At 44.3% G+C, this 19699-nt stretch overlaps 1 protein-coding gene across 4 annotated transcripts in view; it reads left to right on the top strand.

Moving 5' to 3' along the window:
* PITPNM2 (phosphatidylinositol transfer protein membrane associated 2) overlaps window positions 1-19699 on the top strand; it is a 134329-nt gene that overhangs the window by 92156 nt on the left and 22474 nt on the right. For all 4 annotated transcript variants that reach the window (XM_030502452.1, XM_030502451.1, XM_030502450.1 and 1 more), the window contains exons 7-16: window positions 1565-1888; window positions 4760-4855; window positions 8057-8161; window positions 9015-9085; window positions 12311-12555; window positions 13040-13229; window positions 14277-14396; window positions 14775-14986; window positions 18957-19132; window positions 19522-19692. In XM_030502452.1, coding sequence (XP_030358312.1) covers window positions 1565-1888; window positions 4760-4855; window positions 8057-8161; window positions 9015-9085; window positions 12311-12555; window positions 13040-13229; window positions 14277-14396; window positions 14775-14986; window positions 18957-19132; window positions 19522-19692 — 1710 coding nt within the window. The remainder of the gene's footprint in view (window positions 1-1564; window positions 1889-4759; window positions 4856-8056; window positions 8162-9014; window positions 9086-12310; window positions 12556-13039; window positions 13230-14276; window positions 14397-14774; window positions 14987-18956; window positions 19133-19521; window positions 19693-19699) is intronic.

The raw sequence follows: 19699 nt of genomic DNA, 5'->3' as shown, positions 1-19699 counted from the left end.
CTGCTGGCTCAAACTTGCCTCTCCTACGTGGAGCTCCCTTCTGCAAATCAGGCAGAGAAATGCATAAAATATTGATAGATTTAATCTTACTGTGCAAATGAAGTTCAGGTTGAGCTGGTCCATCGCATTAGCTGCTGATCTCAATGCCTGTATCCTCCTGATAGGTTGACTTGTGATGGCAGGTGGCATTAAGAACAAAGCAAAGAGCAGAGCAGGCAGTAAAGTGCTCAGACCTGTAAGGAAATAAATGTATAAAAATAAGCTTTTGTATGTTTAGAAAAAGGTGATTGATGAAAACAAACGGGATATTTAGGCTAAACATCATAGAAACTGTGACAGTGGTGAGAGCTAATCTTTCTGTACAACAGGGAAGCACATGTTACTGGAAATACCTTAGAAACCCTGTATGCAGAGGGACCATCCAGTTTTGGCTATGCTAGAGAGCTCAATCTGCAGCTCCCAAAACCTAAATGATTTTAATGTAGTCTGTTGATTGCTCTGTCTTAGCAATTGCTCTGCAATAGCAGTGGTGATGGTGTGGCCTGTGGTCTTTGGCTGGGATCTTCATTAGAGTGAGAGGATGGCTACCCTGCCTGCCAGCTTTTTGACAGTGTGTTTCGGCTCCAGTCTTAGCAATGGAGGATCCATAATCCCACCAACAACAAATCCCACCTCTTTGTTTGGCATTTCCTTCAACCCATCTCTGCCTCAGTTTTCCAGTCATTAAAGATGGGACAATAGTGATTTTTGTTCTTGTTTCCAGAAGGGCTCCTGAGGATTAGTTTGTCAGTGTTTATAGAAGGTTTTAAAAGCACCGTTGCTGCTGTGTGCTCCCATCAGTAATAAATACCAGTTTGGAGCTTTGACCGGTCGTGTGCTTTTAAGCAATAATATTGATTGAAAAACCTGAGCTGACTACTCTGAAAAGTCTTGGTGGTATGATGATGTTAGTCAATAAGTTTAAGTCTTGGTGGAAAGTTTCTGTGCCCGGTCAGGAGCATTGTGTGTTGTTATTGAGACAGTTCTTCCTCTCAGAGCTGTGATACGTTGAAGGTTTTTAAATTAGCTTTACCAGCTCCATTTTTCTCATGCAGCAGAAGACAGATGGTATCTGCAAAATAAAGCATCTCTATTCCCTCCCTTACTTTGCTTTCCATCCCATTATCTCAGAAGCTCATATTTGTGATGCTGTTTTGCTGATATATAGAACCCAGGTGCAGAAAACAGGTTTCCAAGGAGTTTTAGACTTATCACTGCTCATGTGGGATGTGCTTCCATCATGTAACAATTGTAGTGAACTATGCAGTGTTCATCAAGGAACACTTGAAACTCTCCTGGATAATAATAAGAATTAAGAATAAGAATTAGTAAAATAAGAATTGAGGAGGTAAAGTACATGAAGTGACCTGTTTGCCATCCTGACTTGCTATAGGAGGGTCCTTTACTGCAGTTTATAGCACTGTGTTTTTGATGCCACTGTGATATCCTTGCCATGGTGTCTTGAGGTTTTGGGAATGGAACAAATCAGTTCCTAGCACTGGTGACGGGCATTTTGGCTTTGCAGGCTTGCGGAAGGTCATGGTCCGTGCCCATCGGCAGGCGTGGTGCTGGCAGGACGAATGGTATGGGCTCACCATTGAGGATATCCGGCAGCTGGAGAAGGAGGCACAGTTGATGCTGGCTCAGAAGATGGCCCAGTTCTGCAGTGAAAATGATGCCGAGCAGCATGGTGTCAAAGAAGCTCCTGGTGAGAAGGATGTTGAAGCCAACACAGTTTCAAATGTTGACACAGAGGATGCTGCTGGTAACAGTGAAACGCCATCTGGGAGATCACTCACCAAGCAGTGGTCAACCTCTTCTAAGTCCTCACGATCTTCAAAGAGAGGAGGTAAGATGCTGCTGATGACTTGCTCTTCTAACTGCATAGAGGTTGGGCTTTGGGAGGTAAGACCATGTCTCCTTGTGGCTGGCTCCTTTGGGACAATGCATATTTCTCCTGTGAGTCCTTTTAACTCAGAGGCCTTCTCTGCTGGTGTTGGAAGCTCAATCTTCTCAGGTGACCCATTACAGGTTTGGCAGTGTTTCTAGTCATCCCATTCTTGCCAATCTCAAAAGCAGAGGAACTATGAAAAGAGCAGTAGAAGAGCAGGCAGCAGCTTGCTAGCAGCATTGGGTCTCAGAAGACAAACAGTGGCACAAAGAGAGTTAGTCCTTGTTACCCAAGAGCCACTGGTGGCTTTTATTGGGCCTGGTCCTTCAGTGGTGTTCCCTTTGTGGATGTCTGCTGTGTCAGAACTGTGGGTCCCTGTTAACTGCCTCTTGTTTTCCAGGAGGCAGCTACAGCAGGAATTCCATGCTCCTTGGCCAGGCTTATGCATTGCTACATGCCGTTCATTTCAAAACCAGGTGCTTGGCTCCATGGGTGCTGTGATGTAGCACACACAGCAAAGCACCCCCATTAGCTACTGGGGAGATTAAGGCAGGTACCCCCAAAAATTGAATGGGTGCTGCTGCCTTCCACTGGTGATGATGTGTGGAGCTGTTCAGAGACCAAACCTCACAGCTTGGGATTCGATGGGACCATGGATCAGGTTTATATTTCCTTTTGAACACCATTCAGGAAGCTTTCAGGATTTTGCTGTTAAAGTTGCCTCTATGGATACCCTGTAAGGACTCAGCTTTGAGTCCTAAATGTTGTCATTCACCTCTCCCTAGGCAGTCACCTTTTTTTGCTGGACTAATCTCTTCCCTTCTTCACACCAGTCTGTACAAAGGGGTGAATCCCCAGCAAGATACACAGAGGAGGCTTGAACCCTCAGCAATTCCTTCTCCTCTTACAGCAGGGTAACAGCTCTCACAGCAAGAGGGCAAAAACATTTGACTTTTCTGAAACCCCAAGGGGCAGCATTTCCTTCAGTGATGGTGGAGGAGGACACCTGGGTGATTGAAGCTTCTCCATCTCTCATATGCACTAAATACTGTGAGCTGAGTCTCCATTTTTATTTACCACTCCATTACTGATTCCATCACGGGGTGAATGAGAGATGAGCAGTAGTTTTACCTTGCAATGACTCACTGGAGTGAGCCCCAGGGAAGAACCTACCAGATGCTTCATAAATCAGTGTATAAAGATACAAATGCCGGCTACTTTCCTTGCATCAGGATTTTATATTGATGTCCCCATCTCTCATTGTGCTTTTTGTTACGAACCCCCTCTTCCACTGCTGATGTGTTCATTGGAAGCTGTAGTTTTCGGACCTCTTAGGATTTTGCTCCAAGGTTTTCGCTGGCAGCAAAGCATCACTTTTCTTTCAAATGTGTCAGTTTTTACAAGAAGAAGTAATGAAAGAAATTAATTGTGATGTGCTGGGAAGTACGTCACGCAGATATTTTAATCCTCCTTCATGCTGGCAGCGTATTAACACATGGAAGCAAGGAGGGCTGCCTCGGCTCACCGCTACCTCCAGCTGAAAAAAGCAACAACGAAGATCTTGGTTCTTTCCATACCACATGAGACCTCTGGTGACAGCACGACCCTTGTCGCCATCCCATATGTTATTACATGCTCTATTTTTAGCAACTATTATACGAGTGCCTTGACGTCACTCCAGCGTGAGTGAGCTCTGCGCTGCCAACCTTCTTGCTTGCTGCTCCCTCAGGGGTGGCTGCTCGGGTGGTTGGGGGCTGCTGAGCTGCACTTAGATGTCTCTGCACAAGGGGCTCCAGCCTCTTTCCATGTGACAACCGGATGGCAAAATCAGAAGGATTTCACTTAATGTATTTAACGCCGTTACAACAATAGCATGAAACGGCTCATGCAGCTGTCACAGCATCCAGAGCCTTCCAGCATCTTTATATATGCTAAAGGAGAATTTGTCAGTCTCCTTAGGGCTTTGCTATATTAGGTTTGGTGGCTGCTGCAAGTGTTGCTGTGTGATAGAGGGGAGAAACCTTCACTCTCATCATGCTCTGGACAGTGCTTCCTTCAGCACTTGGCTGTTCTGTACCAAGTTCAGCCAAGAAGAGTTCAGGCTCATTCCTAAAGTATTTGAAATAAAATAAAAGAGAAAAAAGAAAAAAGCCATAATAGGTTTATATTTAATGCAGGGAAAAATGAGAGGGAGCAGGTAGGTGTGAGAACCGGAGGGTAAACACGAATCAAAAGGACCATCAGGTTTGCTCTTTTCTCCATCAGGACAGCCGCTCTGACAGCTCCCTATGAAGTAGTTGGATAGCATGTTGTTTAAATCATTCAAGTTTAAAGTTTAAATAGATCTCTAATCCAATTTGTGTGGAAGCAATTTCCTTTCAGAAAACAGATTATTTCTAGCCAGGCTGCTCTGCTGAGCTCCCCACCCGAAAGTTAGCGAAGCAGAGGCATGGTTTGTGTGCTGGTCAGAGGCACGAAGAAAGCTTCCAATCAGCCTGCATCCTTCCTAATTGCAAACTTTAAAACCCAGCTGATTTTTGCACGTCCTCCTAACAATTATAAATAACTGCCATTCAGAATAGCATAAGAGTGGTACAAACAGCTTGCTTTAATGTAGCATCTCACTGTCAGGTTCTCACAACAGTAAACAAACAGGATCTGTAAAGCAGTACACTGACATCACACCAGCATCATCAGGGTTTTGTGTTTTTAACGTTGCAGCAGTGAATTTTCATAGAGAACACAGGACTTCCTCCAGCAAAGATCATGTTGGGAACTCTCCGTCTTGTCGATGTCGCGTATCGCATAAGGCTTGTTTGTTTCTTCCAGCAAGTCCCTCACGCCATAGTATCTCCGAGTGGAGGATGCAGAGCATTGCCAGAGATTCAGATGACAGCTCAGATGATGAATTCTTTGATGCACATGGTATGTGGACCCTAAACCAGCGTTTGTTTCCTGACATGGTGGGGTAAGAGAACGGAAGGTGTGAGGGTGGGGGGTGAGCGGGGAAGGAAGCGAGACCTTTTTGCTTTGCTTGAAGTCTTTTCCTTTCTAACCAAGATACGTGCAGCATCAGTGCAGCTTCTTCAGGCATCCCCAGCATCACCTGGCAGACTCTTACATTTAACACAGCAACGTTTCAGATTCGGTGTGATCTATTGGAAGGGATTTTGAACAGTCTTAACCTTTGGAGCTGTATTTTATTTGGTGCAAATGAGTGTGGGTAAAATTCAGCAATACTGACTGTGCTGTGGGTGTGTCCTATGATTCTGATTCACTATGACTGATTAATTTTCTAATTTATTTCCTAATCAGTGATTAATTGTCCTGTCTGGGCCTGAAGAGACCTAAGTTTGCCTTTATTAACTCTTTATTCTCCCATTCCAAGAAATACAATAGTGAATGTAACAAGTGCCAAAAATTGATCGGTGTTGACTCCAGAATTCTCAAAGCAATATTGACTATCCCTATTAGGAGAAAGCTGTGGTTTGTTTTAATTTCTCTGTGCATGTATGTGAGAAGAAGCTGTGTTCCACTGCACTCATTTTATATCTTGTACTTAATGCGCATTTAAGCCTGAAGGGCTCTGTCTCTACTGACAACAGATGGACTCTTCTCCCGGCTTGTAATGCTAATCTAAGTTAGATGCGTAACGTGTGCTGATGAAGTTGGTGACCTTTCTGTGAAATGCAGTTGTTAGAAGATGACGCCCCAGTTTTGTCAAGCAGAATTTCACTGACATTCAGCTAAAGTTCAGTCTCAAAAATGTATAGTATCGTGTTCCAGAAGAGTTCTCGCATCGAGTATTTAGGTATGCATTATGGGGTAGCAAGCAGCATGCTGTTGTGGAGTAGTGACTTGTACAATAACAGTTTAAAGGGCTGGGATGCGTTCAAGTCAGGGGATGAATGTATCTCTTGCCTGCAGGGTGAAGGGCCAACTTAGTTTATGTGTCTCTTATTTATTAACTTATGTAGCATCTACAAAAACCGTGTAAGGGATTTATTGTTGCAATATATATACAATAAAAGAGGAGTGAGTCATCAAAACAGCATCATTTCTATCCACCCTCTTTTTTGCCTTTTTAATTACTCAGTAATAAAATTGAGAAAGAGACGGCTCTGCCTGGGATCCAGGGCCCCAGGGAAACCCTGACGTGCTCCTAACAGGCCTAGGAAGGAGGATTAACAAAAACGAGCCTTGTACCACAGTTGGTATCAGCACTTCTGTTGCAATACTTCTAGGAGCTTGCTAACAAAAAAAGCAGCTCCTCTTCTGGTGGTACACAGCATCTCCATTTACGTACAGATTGTCCTCTGCAATCCACACAGTTGGGTCTGAAAAGTGTGCTTATTCTGGTGGGATTTTGGCTTCCGAGTTGAAGCTTTGATGTGTGTGCTGTTCAACACAGCCCTTTCTTCGGGAGGGACCTCTTGTTGCCCCTTGGCCCGCAGATGGCACGTCCCAGCTCCAGGTCTGTGAGGAGGGATGAAGCCACCGCTTGGCTCTCATCCTGCCGGAGAGGCTTTTGTGGTCGGTACCATGGGAACTGGCACAGATCAGGATGTGAGTCAACACCAAGCAGAGTTCCTCAGAAGTGCTTCCCATATACACACACACATTTCCTCACAGAGCAGTGGGAGTAACCTGAGCCCGAGAACATGTCTTGTCGCTGGCTTCCCACTCATCCTCATTCACTGGCATACTCTGGTAAAGAGAGTGACAAATACAGTAATATCTAATATCTATCCTGTAATAAATGCTAATAACAGGAGTAATATCCCGTTCAGTGATCCCTTGAGCAGCAATAAGGGCTGTAATTAAACCTCTCAAGGAAATAAGTTTAATATTTAGATTAAGTTGCTGGAGGAGCTTTGAGTGCAATCTTCCTCTTAATTCTCTACCAGCATGTGTGTTGCGTGCTTGTGCTTTCCACTTGCTCTGAACAGGTAGTTCCACACTCCCTTGTGCAGGGAAACGGGGATTGACTCAGTTTTTGCTGTAGCTGAAAAAGGAAATGGCATGCTGATGTAAAGTTAGTCCCCTTCATATATATATATATATTTTTAAAGCTATTGCTCATATCTGCTACAAAGATGAATACATTTCAAAATTTTTTTGTTCCCTATCCTAGGATTCTTCCAACTAATTGTTTTCTTAGCAACTGTACAGCAACAAGAAAGGGGGAATCCTATTCTGGGACTCTGAAGATTGTAGCTTTTAGATCTTCAAGACATCTGTAATTACTGCTGTTATTATTATGTTTATAGCTCTTTATTAAATTTACAAGCCCAGAATTTTCAGGAGAGAAATACTAAGCACAGAACAATAAACAAACATGTCACAAATGCTTCTGATGTCTGCTGTAGAGCAAGGCTATTAATCGTTCTTATGTTTGGATACTACTGTAGGGTGTTTTGTAGGGTCTCTTCTTTATACGTCTCTTCTTTTTAATTACACTTCTAGGAACATAATATTTTGGGGACCCTTATTCTTTATCAGCTGTAGTTGAACTGAGCCAGGGGATTCAGAAGATCCTGAGGTAGGAGGGAAAGGGCAGCCACATGCACTCAGCGTGATCAAACAAGTCTCATCTCCTAAGGAAATGAGGCTAAAGATAGCCTGGGGAGTTCACATCTCCTTTATTACTCATGCCTTTTTAGGTATTCGGTCCTATTAACAATAGTGATCCTTGTCACTGCTTCCCCCAAAGCCATCCCATAGCTTTCAAACAGGACTGGGAGGATCCCAGCAGCAAATGGTGCTTTGTCCTCTCCTGTCCAGGAGCATTCTGGCTGCTTTAGCACGATCAGGAAATATGGCAAGAAAAACATCAAACTTGGTACCTGAAATGGTAGCGTTAAAATCCATGTTATTCTTTCTATGCTTTAGGTGTTTTCTTTGTTACAAACATGCAACTAAAACATTTTGTGTACTCTGCAAAAGGTGCTTTGGTTTCTATATCACAAAAACTGGTAAAGTATCTGTTTTGTTATGACATGAGCCATCCAAATGTTTATAAGATCACATAGAGTTATGGGGCCTTACTTTTACTTAAAATTCTTTTCTGTGCCCTTGTCTGTATATTTGTGTGTGTGACTCAAAAAAATCTGTTCTTTTTTAAAGAGGACTTGTCTGACAATGAGGAAATGTTCCCGAAAGAAATAACCAAATGGAGTTCCAATGATCTGATGGATAAAATTGAAACCCCCGAATGCGATGATGTCCAGGGTAACTTTCTTTTGAATCAAAACTGCGTGTGCTATTTTACAGTATTTCCAAGCAATTGTTATAGCCACATTCTGAAAAAGGTAAAACTTGTTATCCTCCTTTCACAAAAGGAGAAGCTGAGACAGAGCATAAAAATGACTGCCCAGTGCTGCTGAAAAAGAATTGCCCAGTTGGAATTGGGATGGATAGCTCTTGATTCTCTTTTATTGTCCGTGTTGGTTAGGCTCCTTTGTGCAACAGCCAGGATTCTCTCATATAATGATGAAATATTCTGTCTTGAATTTCTCCTGACTTTTCTTTCCTCTTGCTCCATCCTTTGTTCTTGTCTGTATCTACCTTGGGTTTATTTTCTGCTCATTGTTACTACATTTGGAAAGGAAGGTAGCTCCTCAGGCATGTAGCAGCACAGTGGAAGATGACACTTTCTGGTACAAAGTCTTTCTGTGTAGGCACAGACGTGTGAGCACATCAGATCTCTGCTCCCCCAGCATATTTCAAGCAATTCCTTTTATTTTCCCACAAACCAATCACTTCTGACAATTGTGCAGGGATTTCCCATTGTTGCTGTCCTTATTAAAGCAGCGATAGTGGGTTGCTGTGATGAGAGAAGAGCTCGCTAATGTCCTCAGCGCTTACTGAGTGTATGAGAAGCTGCTGCAAAATAAGTGACCCAGCATTGCCCAGGCTTCTGGGGTGGAAGGAGGCGGGAGGGGAGAGCAATCTGAGGAAATAATTAAGGAGATGTGAGGCAGAAGAGGCTGAAAGGCATTGGCAAAAACAGTGTCTTTATGGAAGAGTGTCTTTGCCAAATAGCATCTTGCAGCGCTGACGTTTTAAACCTCTGTGCTTCCAGGTGACTTGTATCATGAGACATCAGCAGAGTACCACGTTGGCTCCAGTGTGGAGAGGCTCAGCATCATTGAAGTAAGTGCTTCAGTTTCTTGTAATGAGATCCTTTGTTGCTGGAATATGTCTGTGTGGGGTAAACGGCTCCCTTTGCTGTGAGCCCTTTCTTGTCTTTGTGTGTCATTCCGAGCCGTGCCAGCATGCTGTGTACCTCATGGCTAGGTTTAAGGAATTATTTCCCCTGTCTTTTGAACATGATACAGAAAATGCTCTGTAGTTTGCAGGCAGCATCAGGTATCCAGCTGGAAAAAAAGACGAATCCTGTGGGGATAAACTGCAGGCTGAGGCATTGGTAGGTAGAGCTATCCTCCTAATGCTGCATGAGCTAGCATGGATGTGGGAGCAGGAGAGCCACATTACTGCAACACCGTGGTGCAAACTGCAGTGGTCCAAGTGGCATAGATTGGCTGCAGCTCACTTTCTGGAGCTGCTCAGGTTCTTGTTTGGAAGCCAGTTATAGCATAGCCTGTATCAGCACTCTGGGTAACATAATAAATAAACACACACCCCCTGGCTTTCTAGACTTGCATATAAAGGCTTTTGCAATTCAGTGCCCTAGTGAGACAATGCGTCTTGGAGTGGCTGTACTCATCTTACCCTTGAAGTATCTGCCTGACTGTGCTGTGTAACTGTTTGCAGAGAGCATGGTTTTGGTATTACTCTGGGTGTTGGGTTGTAAGGTTGTTGTGGATTGGCTTTTTTGTAATAGACTAAGAGTTCAAGGGCAACAGGGAGAGGATGGGATGGGAATGGCTGTAGCCGCCTCAAGATAAGCAAGTCACAGCTCTAAGATTTCTCTTAGAGCTCAAGATGATGTGGAGAACTTGTCTTCTTCAGAGGGCTGTACAAACTCAACCCCCTTCCGTTTCTGCCTTCATTTTAGAAAAAGAACAGACTTCAAACTAAGGTGAAAAAGACAAAAAGACAGGTATTTGTGGCTGCTCACAGCATACTAAAATAGTATGAAATTCCTAGCCACCCTTGCACTGATTTTCAGGTTGAGAGGGTCCATCACCACAGGGTAGCTCAGGAATTGTGTGTCTTACGGGACTCCAGATCTTACAAGAAAGTTCTAAATAGCCACTTCCACCCCTAAACTAATCAGCAGGTCCTTGCATGTTCCCTACTTCCTTCAAGAGCAGAGGTTAATGAACAGATGGGTGTCTCCAAGTGACTGCTGATAAACTTCTAGATGACCTGAGCTTGGTGACTCACATTGTTCTTCACATGAGCACTTACAACATTTGTCTGAAAGCAAAAGTGGTGCTGAGATGCTGAGAGTGCTCCTCCCATGCCTCCAGCCAGGCAAAAATTTACTTTGCAGGTGCTGTAAACTGACATCAGAGAAGGTTTAAAGAGCAGGCATTAATACACTGTAATGGTAATAAATAATTAAAGGCCATTCTCTTGCAGGAGGTCTGGAAAATCTTTATTACAGACTTGAATGTGAATTTTAATACTTGTGGTGGGCTGTGTATTAAGATATACTTTAACAGTATCTGGTAAAAATGTAAGCTAGTTGTTAGGTTGCTAATGTGTGCCTGGGCATGCTTTCCTCCCACCAGCAGGTTTGTCTGGGACTCAATCACTGCTCAAAGGACAACAGGTGACTAAAGATGCTAAAATTAGAAGAATTTATCAAATGGAAAATACTGCTGCCCTCCACCCCTTCCACACCCCTTCCCGATGGCTGTTTCTCTGCCTCAACAGGGAGTTGCCTGTGATGTTCTGAAATGTTGTCTCTGCTAGCACAATGGATAAGGCGCAGGAGGAAAGATCAGTACCTGCTTTCACGTATCTCAGAGGTGTTGGGGTGGGGGATTTGAGTCCATATGGGAGCTGTAAACACTGAAAGCCCTGGTAGGGAATGGATGTTTATAATAGTTACTCTCTGTTGTGTTATGTGACCAGCATAAATGGATGTTCTTTTAGGCCAATCCTGATGCTTCTGGGGCATCAGGATTGGGCTTACAGCTGTTCTGGCAGGTCACTAATGATAACCCATTCTGGAGCTCAGATACATTTCCCTCTTTCCCCCAGACTACAGCCTGTTTAGGCAAGGAATTGACTCAACATAATAAGCAAATGACCTGGACAGTCAAAATAAACCTTTACTGTGTTCATGCAGCAGTCTCACAACCAGATGTCGGCCAGTCCTTGGGTCACAGGGTCTTAAAGGACTGAACTCAGAGGAACTGGGTAGAAAAACCTTTTCAGTTCCTCTTTTGCAACAATATGAGCAAATCTGAACTCTTATTTATAACTTCTGTCAAAGGCAAACAGATGCAATGACTGATCTCTTCCTACGACTTCTTTCCCCAGCAACTTTGCCACTTGCTGACCTCTTACTTCTGCCGAATGTGTTTTACTGCTGCAGCTGAGCTCAACACCCAAACAGAGAGCAACACCCATTTTTATTTCTTTATTTTTCCCCTCTGACACACATAAGTAATGTCTTTAGTGCTGCCACGTTTCACCTGGTTACAATTTTATGCAAGTTTTTGTTTCACTTTCAGCATTCCTTGTGCTTAGGACAGTCAGTTATACTGAGGCTGTGTGTGTGCATTTGTGCATGCACATGTGTAAGATAAGAGACCTGGAGGGAGTAGTCAGGTTCTCAGCTGTTGTGTCCAGGTGCATCTAATGCCTATTTCCATGAATTAAGCACATTCCTTCCTGAAGACAGTTTAGCTTCTTACCCGCAAACCTGCAGATGTTACTCTAAAACCTCGTCTCTCCTGTGTTTAGAAACCCGATTTCAGTGTACAGTTATTCAGGATCAGTTTAGATTCTTGTGCTTGTGCCTGCACTGTCCTTTGCCTTAAGTGCCTCTGTTCCCTCCCTAGCTTTCTTCACTCCTCTCCACTGTGTTTGAAAGCAGGCATTTCATTCTAGGGTAGCTTTGCAAAGCAAATGAAGCTGAACTCTTTCAGTCTCTGTTCAAAAGGGCTCCATGCTTCTGGTCCTTTGGCGGTCCTCCTCACACTGCAACCATCTTTGTGCGTGGATTGCCCAAACTGAACTTGGCCTTCTAGATGGGGACTTGCCAAGGTCTTGTATCATGGCTAATTCTATTTCTCTTGGGAATACCTTGATTCACACATTTTTTGTCTCATTCCTGACAGGACTTGATGTGGATAGTGCATTGTACAACCATGTGTGAGCTTGAGGAAGAAAAGGTGATAAGTAAAACCTCTCTGGAAAATAAATCTTTCTACTGTGCTCTCTTTCGTTCCCACCTAGGATGAATCAGTGCAGCCATTAATGCAGCCAAGTAAAATCCATGTCCTCCTTTTGGTACTCCACGGAGGAAACATCCTGGACTCAGGAAGCGGTGACCAGAGCTCTAAGCAAGGGGATGTCAACACCATCACAACAGTGTTTGACACAGTGATGAGGGTACATTACCCAGCTGCTCTTGGACACATTGCCATCAGACTAGTCCCTTGCCCAGCCATCTGCTCCGAAGCGTTTTCACTGGTGTCCAGGTAAGTTGATGCTGCTTTGTCACAGACACTCTTTTCACTCTTGGCTTTGTTTTCTTTATTTGATTTATTTGCTTCCCTGAAATGTTCTGCTTATCGTATTGAAAGCTCTGACCATGCTTTGAGAATGCACTTATTAATGTACTAGCGAGGCATTCAATCTTGATTTCATACTTAGCTGTAGTGAATACAGTAATCATGCAGCAAGAGTTCTGAGATTGATCTATTTTAATTAATCCAATAAATACTAAGGCTTTAATTCCTTGTCTGAGGGTTGTTCTGTTAATATAAGTATGTTGTCCTTGAAGATTTACGTTTGATGTGAGGGAAAGATTTATTAAGCTCTCACCCATTCACAGTGGAATAAATGGCCTTCCTGTCTTGAGGCTTTTTTAAATGAACTGCAGTAGTGACTGTACTTCTGCAGATGGTTTTCCCCACTTCGTATGTTAGGCTGAATATTTCCAATGTCTCTTGCCCTCTCCAGCCTCAGCCCATATAGTTATGATGAAGGCTGCCTGTCCAACAGCCAGGATCACATTCCCCTCGCTGCACTCCCTCTGCTAGCAACATCATCCCCACAGTACCAAGAAGCAGTGGCCACAGTCATCGTCAGAGCCAACCAGGCCTACAGCGAGTTCATCAGATCCCAGGAGGGCATGTCATTCAATGGCCAGGTGAGCCAGAGGCTGTTTATAGCCACAATGAAAGGAAGAACAAGTGAAGCAATTTCCTTCTGAAGCTGTCTTTTCCATTAATCTCTCAGGAGGGATGGAAACATGACAGTGTTGAGCTGCAATAAGAAAGTGTTGTGCTTCCATTTCTTTCTTTCTGAGAGAGAGAGATTATTGCTTATGCTCTGTCTTGAACCTTTGGGATTCCAAGCAAAGCCTGAGCTTGTGTTCAGAAATGAAGCTGCAAAGCTGTGAAGTTAATCAGTTTTCAGCATGACACACCTTTCCAAATCAGGAACGCTACCTTTGTTAGTAAACACGATCTCTGCTCCTCTTGCAAACCAAGGCTGTTGATGCATTCCTGCCTTTAAAGTACCTTCAGCAGCTCGTGCTGGAGTTGTCACAGAAGTGGGTCACTTTTTTGAGACTCTGCAGGTGCTGCACCCCATAAGACCATGATTGAGCTTCATAGCATTGTGAGCAAAGTGGCTCTGTAGCCCCATGAGGTTCGAGCTATTGGACTAGCTGTCACATTGCACTGCTGTAGTGTGATTTATTCACCTTGAGCTTCTTCCCACCTTATTCACCTTGAGCGATGTGGTAGGGGACCCAGACAGCTCTCTCCTACCCAGGGGTCTCGGGGTTTTATTGTGCCTATCTGCTCAATACCCTTGGAGCCAGGACAGCATTACCTCCTCAGGGTACAAGCAGGTAGCAGGAGCACAGGGAAGCTTGCCTGAAGCAGCACATAGAGCTGGCAAGGAGGGAATCAGGCTGGAGTTAGTGCCGTGATCAGTGCTCTGTGTTGCTTTCGCTTCACTCCAATCAGCTGGTGGGGACAGCCAGAACACATTAGCTGTGTTAGATAACAAGAGTCTGCAGGGTATGTGTGGATGTTCATTGACTGAATAGTTTTACTGATGAAAGCACCGGGCATCCTGTTGCTGCAGCTTTCCTAGGTCTAATCCATCACTGTTTAACTGTTAGCTCTGAACTGAACCTAAGAGGCTTTTTTTGCTTCCCCTGACCCACTTATGTTGCCTTTCTTAGGTCTGCTTGGTAGGGGACTGTGTTGGAGGAATCCTGGGATTTGATGCCTTATGCTACAGCAATCAGACTGTGTCTGAGAGCCAGAACAGCAGCCGGCGAGGGAGCGTTGTGAGTGTCCAGGTAATGGTGGCTCCCAGTGTCTACTGGGAATAGGTTTGCTGGCCACAGCGCCTCCACGGCCCCTATTTTTGTAAGGATCCTTCCATGAAACAACAAAGGCTCTACTCCTTATCAATGGCAAACACATGTCTTAAGGTGCATATGTGTCTCAGTTTGGGTGCATTTGCCCTGAACAGGGATGCTTCACGCTCTGGTGTGAAACATCACCCACGCCTGCTTCACCCACACCCTTAGGAAGTGTTTGGTCTGAGATACTGTATTGCCTTCAACTGGATCCAGGGGTAGGTGGGGAAAGGAGGATGGAAGAAGGAGGTTATAATGTGGGTGTATTCCTGATTCAGCTGCTAGAGTGCTAAATCTGTATATTTCAAATCCCAGGATACCGACCTCCTGTCTCCTGGAATAACGGTGAATAACAGCTATTGTTCCAGTGGCTCTAATCTGGAAGCCAGCAGACACCTCAGTAGGAGCAACATTGATATTCCCCGTAGCAACGGAGAAGATCCAAAGAAGCAGCTGCCACGGAAAAGGAGTGATTCATCAACCTACGAACTGGACACGATAAAGCAGCATCAGGCCTTTCTTTCAAGGTAAGATGTTGAAGGAATAGAACCAGCAATAGTCTGGAGCTGAGATTGGTGCATCTGTGAAACCCGAATGTTGCTTTGTCATCCTGTGATAAGCAAGGTGGAGGAAAGTGTTCAGTTGAGATTAGAGGGGTATAGATTTCAGTGTGTTGTAAAGGCAAAAACAAAAATAACAGCTCCCTTGCTGAGTGGCAGTGAGATACTCCAGCTGCTCTACTGCATCTGTATTACAATGGCAAGAAGCCCTTCATCCTGTTACTTGACAGGTAACTGCTTTTTTGCTGTGCTGCAAGTGCGGGATGGAGATCATAAAGCAAGTGTAGTAATTGTGCAAGGGAAGATGGTGAAGCAGAGCTGGGAATCCAGTGTTGTATTAATTTCAAAGCATCTCTGAAAGCTGATTTTTGAGTTGGCTGGCCTGTTCTTGGGAAAGGTGGGTGTGAGCTGAGTATCCTTTAATTTTGGCCTCTTTCAAGTGTGAGATTGGATCTCAGTGCCCTTTCCTGTTGCAGGAGCGGGTTTCTGCTGCCAAGGTGGCAGGATGCTCTGGATGAGACATCCTGAACCCCAGCTGGTTGGCTGGTTCATGGAGCAACCTCCAGCTATGCAGGGGGATTGTTCTGTCTGTTTGACTATTTGCCAAAGCAACCCAAGTGCCCTGTATGGAGCAGGGAGAGGGGATTGCATTCTGTCCCCTGCTCCATTGCACCAAGGTCATGTTTCAGATTTGTTACTGACTGTCAAAGCCCCCAGTATCACGTTCGTGAGCTTCTTCAGATGGACTTTCAGAAACGTATCCATTAACATAACTGATGACATTTTAATAGCAGTCTTTCCATTGCTGCTGCTTGTTCAGCACTGGGCCTGATGTAGATGATGGATTTCAGTTTGTCATTTCAAATAGCTTTGTCCTGGTCCTTCCTGCTCCATCTCCAAAGGATTGTGCCCGCTCCCAAAGCCCCCACTTGGGGGTCTCTGGTGCTGCTCAGTGCACGGATGGATTAGTTCATTTTTGCTTCTTTTAGAGTTTTGTATCTTGTTAAATCTACCTTTAGATCTTGGGTCAGAAATAAGTGTCTTCCTACAGCTCAAGGGCAAGATTCCCTCAGGGAATGGGGCAGGTTGAAGCTGCTGTGCGAGCTCTCTCTGCACCTCTTCCCCTCCACTCCCTGGTGCAGGGGAGACTTGGGTGCAGGGATTTACCTCTTTGCCTCCTGCATGACAGCAGGGCATTGCACCCAGACCTGTCCCTGGACCTTGTGCTTCCAGCCATCATTACTGAGCAGCACAGTCATCAGCAGAACACTCCTTAGACCTCTCTGTCACCAAGTAATGATTTTCCCATGTAAAACTCAAGCCTTGATGTGGTGTGCCTTCGTGTAGGAGACTGGCAGAGCAGAGCCAAGTTTTCCTAATGGGCTCAGACACAGGGGCCTTCCTGTCCTTACCAATTGCAGATATCAGCTTGTGACAAAGACACTCATTTTTATTCATGTATCAGACCTACCCGCTTCTCTGGGATAATGCCCAGCAAGCCAGAGCAGCATCTGGAGATTACAGTCACACATTTATTTTTAAATTCAGTCCTTCTGCACAACTACATTATTTCTGGCTGTGCTGTACTTGTATTGTTGTAAATGAGTTGATTTGCTTCTGAAATCCATAAGCTCTTGTTTAATTAACGCACGCAGTACATCTGCTGCTTTTTAAAGGGAGAACGGCGCGCTGTAGGTTGCTTGGAGCATGACAGATTCAGAGTTCCCCTTGGCTCTCATTTCTTTTGATTGCTTAAAAAGACCATCAAGCTCCCAGTAAAAGGAGAGAAGCTGTCCAAATTGCTTAGCAGTATGAGTGCTCCCGTTCTCTTCCATTCCCCATGAAGAGATGCTATGGAAAGATGGGTGGAATACACCAAAACCCCCTTGCATCCATCCTGCCACCACACATTTGCCTTTCCTTTTGTGCCTTCGTTTGAAGCACACTGCTGTTGCCCTGTCTTTGGCAAAACTGAACATGTTCTAAATAACTTTGTATTCCTTAGGCACAGCGAACTTAATGCATTGCAGTCTTGTCAGCTAAAATAATTGTAGCTTCATGGAAGGTGGCTTGTTTTTAAATGTGTTTCAGCGTTGCGTGTCTTGGCAGTGTGATCTCAGGGAAGCTCGTTCACATCACAGAAATGGGAACATGCTTGTTTTAGCTATCACTGCTGTAACCTCCTGTCCCTCTCCCTTTTGACATCACTGTTTTGACTCTCCCTGATATCCGTGTCTATAAGCTTGTCATTTCCCTGGGGTTGGTAATGGGGAGAATAGTGCTGTGCATGTGCATACATGCACCTTTAGAGAATACACAGCAGTGCAGCGTGAGGAGAAAGTGTTTTAGCATCCATTGGGAGTGGTGCTCAGCAAAGGTGCTGTCTCTGGAAATGATGCATTATTTGCCAGAGCAGGAAAACAAGCTCCGAGTGAAACCCATTTTTCTTCTCAAATGTATGAGTATTTGCAGCTGCTCATTTATTGACTGGCTATCCCAGAGGAGTGTGTGTGAGCCACTGCTCCAGTGCTACACACTGTAGGGACTGAGCAGCCCTGCTTCCGTGAGTGCAGCAGTGCTGAGACGTCGCTGCCTTCAGAGGCGGCCTTGATGAGCAAGTGCTATTGCATGCAGAGACATGGCAAGTGCTGGTGACCGCCTGGGAGTGTGACTTGGGGCCACAGAGCTGTCACATTTGCATCATTCCTGACTCCAGGCGAGTAAACCCTTTATCCAGCCCAACTGCTGTCGTATCCATATATCCTACGTATTTTGTAGAACCTGTTCGGATGCTTTTTAAAGTGTTTGCAAACACCCCATTCAGGCACTGCTGGTACTCTGTCTTCAACTCACCACTTCTAATTATAACAACGAGAACCCAGCAAGGCTGCATCTGAATCTGTAGAGCCTGGAGAGTAAAAGAAACTGCAGCTTATTGCTTTTGGGTGGTAACAGGAGAATCTCAGCAACCCTTTTGTGAACCAGGTTATTAGTGTTACACATCTGTCATTTCGCTGTCTAATCCCAGATCTACACTGCAAAGAAGCACCTCTTCCTAACGTGGGGATGGATTCCCAGGATTTTCACCTAAGAGTTCCTGCTGCTGCTTCCTCAGTGTCCAAGGGATATGTGAATTTATATCTTTGTGTTAAACCTGTGTGATGCTCAGCCTGCTCTGCACACAGGTTGAATTTTGCAAACAGATTTGACACCTGAAAGAGATGGGGAAAGCCAGACATGTTTTAATTAACAGTGCTAATTACCCCAAATTCCCATTCCCAGTGAATACCATACACATGCATAGAAGCTGTGGTGAAAACTTGGTGCACAAAGATATTAGAAACCCTCTTGCAGATTTTGATCTTTTTCTTTTTCCCCTTCTATTTTCTTTTTCTTTTCCAATCCTATAACATTTGTCCAACTACTTCCACAAAGGAGAAGGGGGTAAGCAAAGCTTTCCATAACATTTGAGAATAAGGTGATGGAAGGAACTCAAATGTTGACAACCAGAAGGCATAGCAGTAATGTGTGTAATGGAGTGAATCACTGTAAACCTGCTTTTTTCCCCTGCTACTCTAGTTATTTTGGCTTGCTGGTTATTTTATCTTGCAAATAGCTATCCTCTTAGAGTCTGACTAGAAGATTAGAGATTTTGGCTCCTCAAAGAACAACCATTTTGAGGAGATAGGAGTGTGTAAATGAACCCACTTGAAGCTTTGATTTGTACAGTCTGTTATGCCAATGTTATGGGGTAATTGTTTGGGGGGACGTTTTACTGGCTAGTAAAACTACAGTACTGAGGCACGGTGGGTTGATTGGCACAGTTCCTTCACTGAAGAGATAAAGATTACATTCACTGTCAATCACTAATCCAGCCTTCAATTATGAAACCACAGCCTGAATAAAATGTTGACTTTCTTTTCTGTTCTTGTCCCAGTTTACATTCTAGTGTTCTGAGGAATGACCCAGGGTCCAGGCGGTCTAGTAGCTCTACTATGTTGGATGGAGGAAATATTGGAAAGTTTGAGTTTGAGATCACTGACTTCTTCCTCTTTGGCTCTCCCTTGGGTCTGGTTCTTGCACTGCGAAAAACTGTCATTCCAGCTCTTGACAGTAAGTCCTGATATAAACTGCTGAGCTCACTTAGTGGATGGTGAAAGCACCTCCTCCTACAGATGCAGTAATTTGATGAGACAAACTGGTAAAACCCAAACTTTTATGTATAATATTTATTGCACCTTAAGGAGGCAGATCACGGAGTGCTCCAGCCAGTACTGATTGTACAGTTTAGTTAAAATGTACTTCCAAATGTTACAAATACTGGGCAATTATTGAGTCTATAAATACTGTAGTAAATTGTTTCAATTGACTAAACTGGAAGATGATTAATCCTTAGCGCTTTTTTCTTAACCCAATAGTTGTCCTTTGTTCAGACAAATATTTGCTATAATCTAACAAATAACCTTTCGATACTTGAAGGCTTTTTTTCTTCATCTTTTTAGTCTTTCAGCTCAGACCAGCTTGTCAGCAGGTCTATAACCTGTTCCACCCTGCAGACCCATCTGCATCACGCCTCGAGCCTCTTTTGGAGAGGAAGTTCTACCTTTTGCCCCCCTTTAATATTCCCCGTTACCAGAGGTTCCCGCTGGGTGATGGCAATTCTGCTGTTCTGGGTAAGTC

This window comes from Strigops habroptila, chromosome 11, assembly GCF_004027225.2.
Source record: "Strigops habroptila isolate Jane chromosome 11, bStrHab1.2.pri, whole genome shotgun sequence".
Classification (NCBI taxonomy): Eukaryota; Metazoa; Chordata; class Aves; order Psittaciformes; family Psittacidae; genus Strigops; species Strigops habroptila.
Note: the sequence above shows the minus strand (reverse complement) of the source record. Positions and strands in the feature narration are given on the sequence as shown.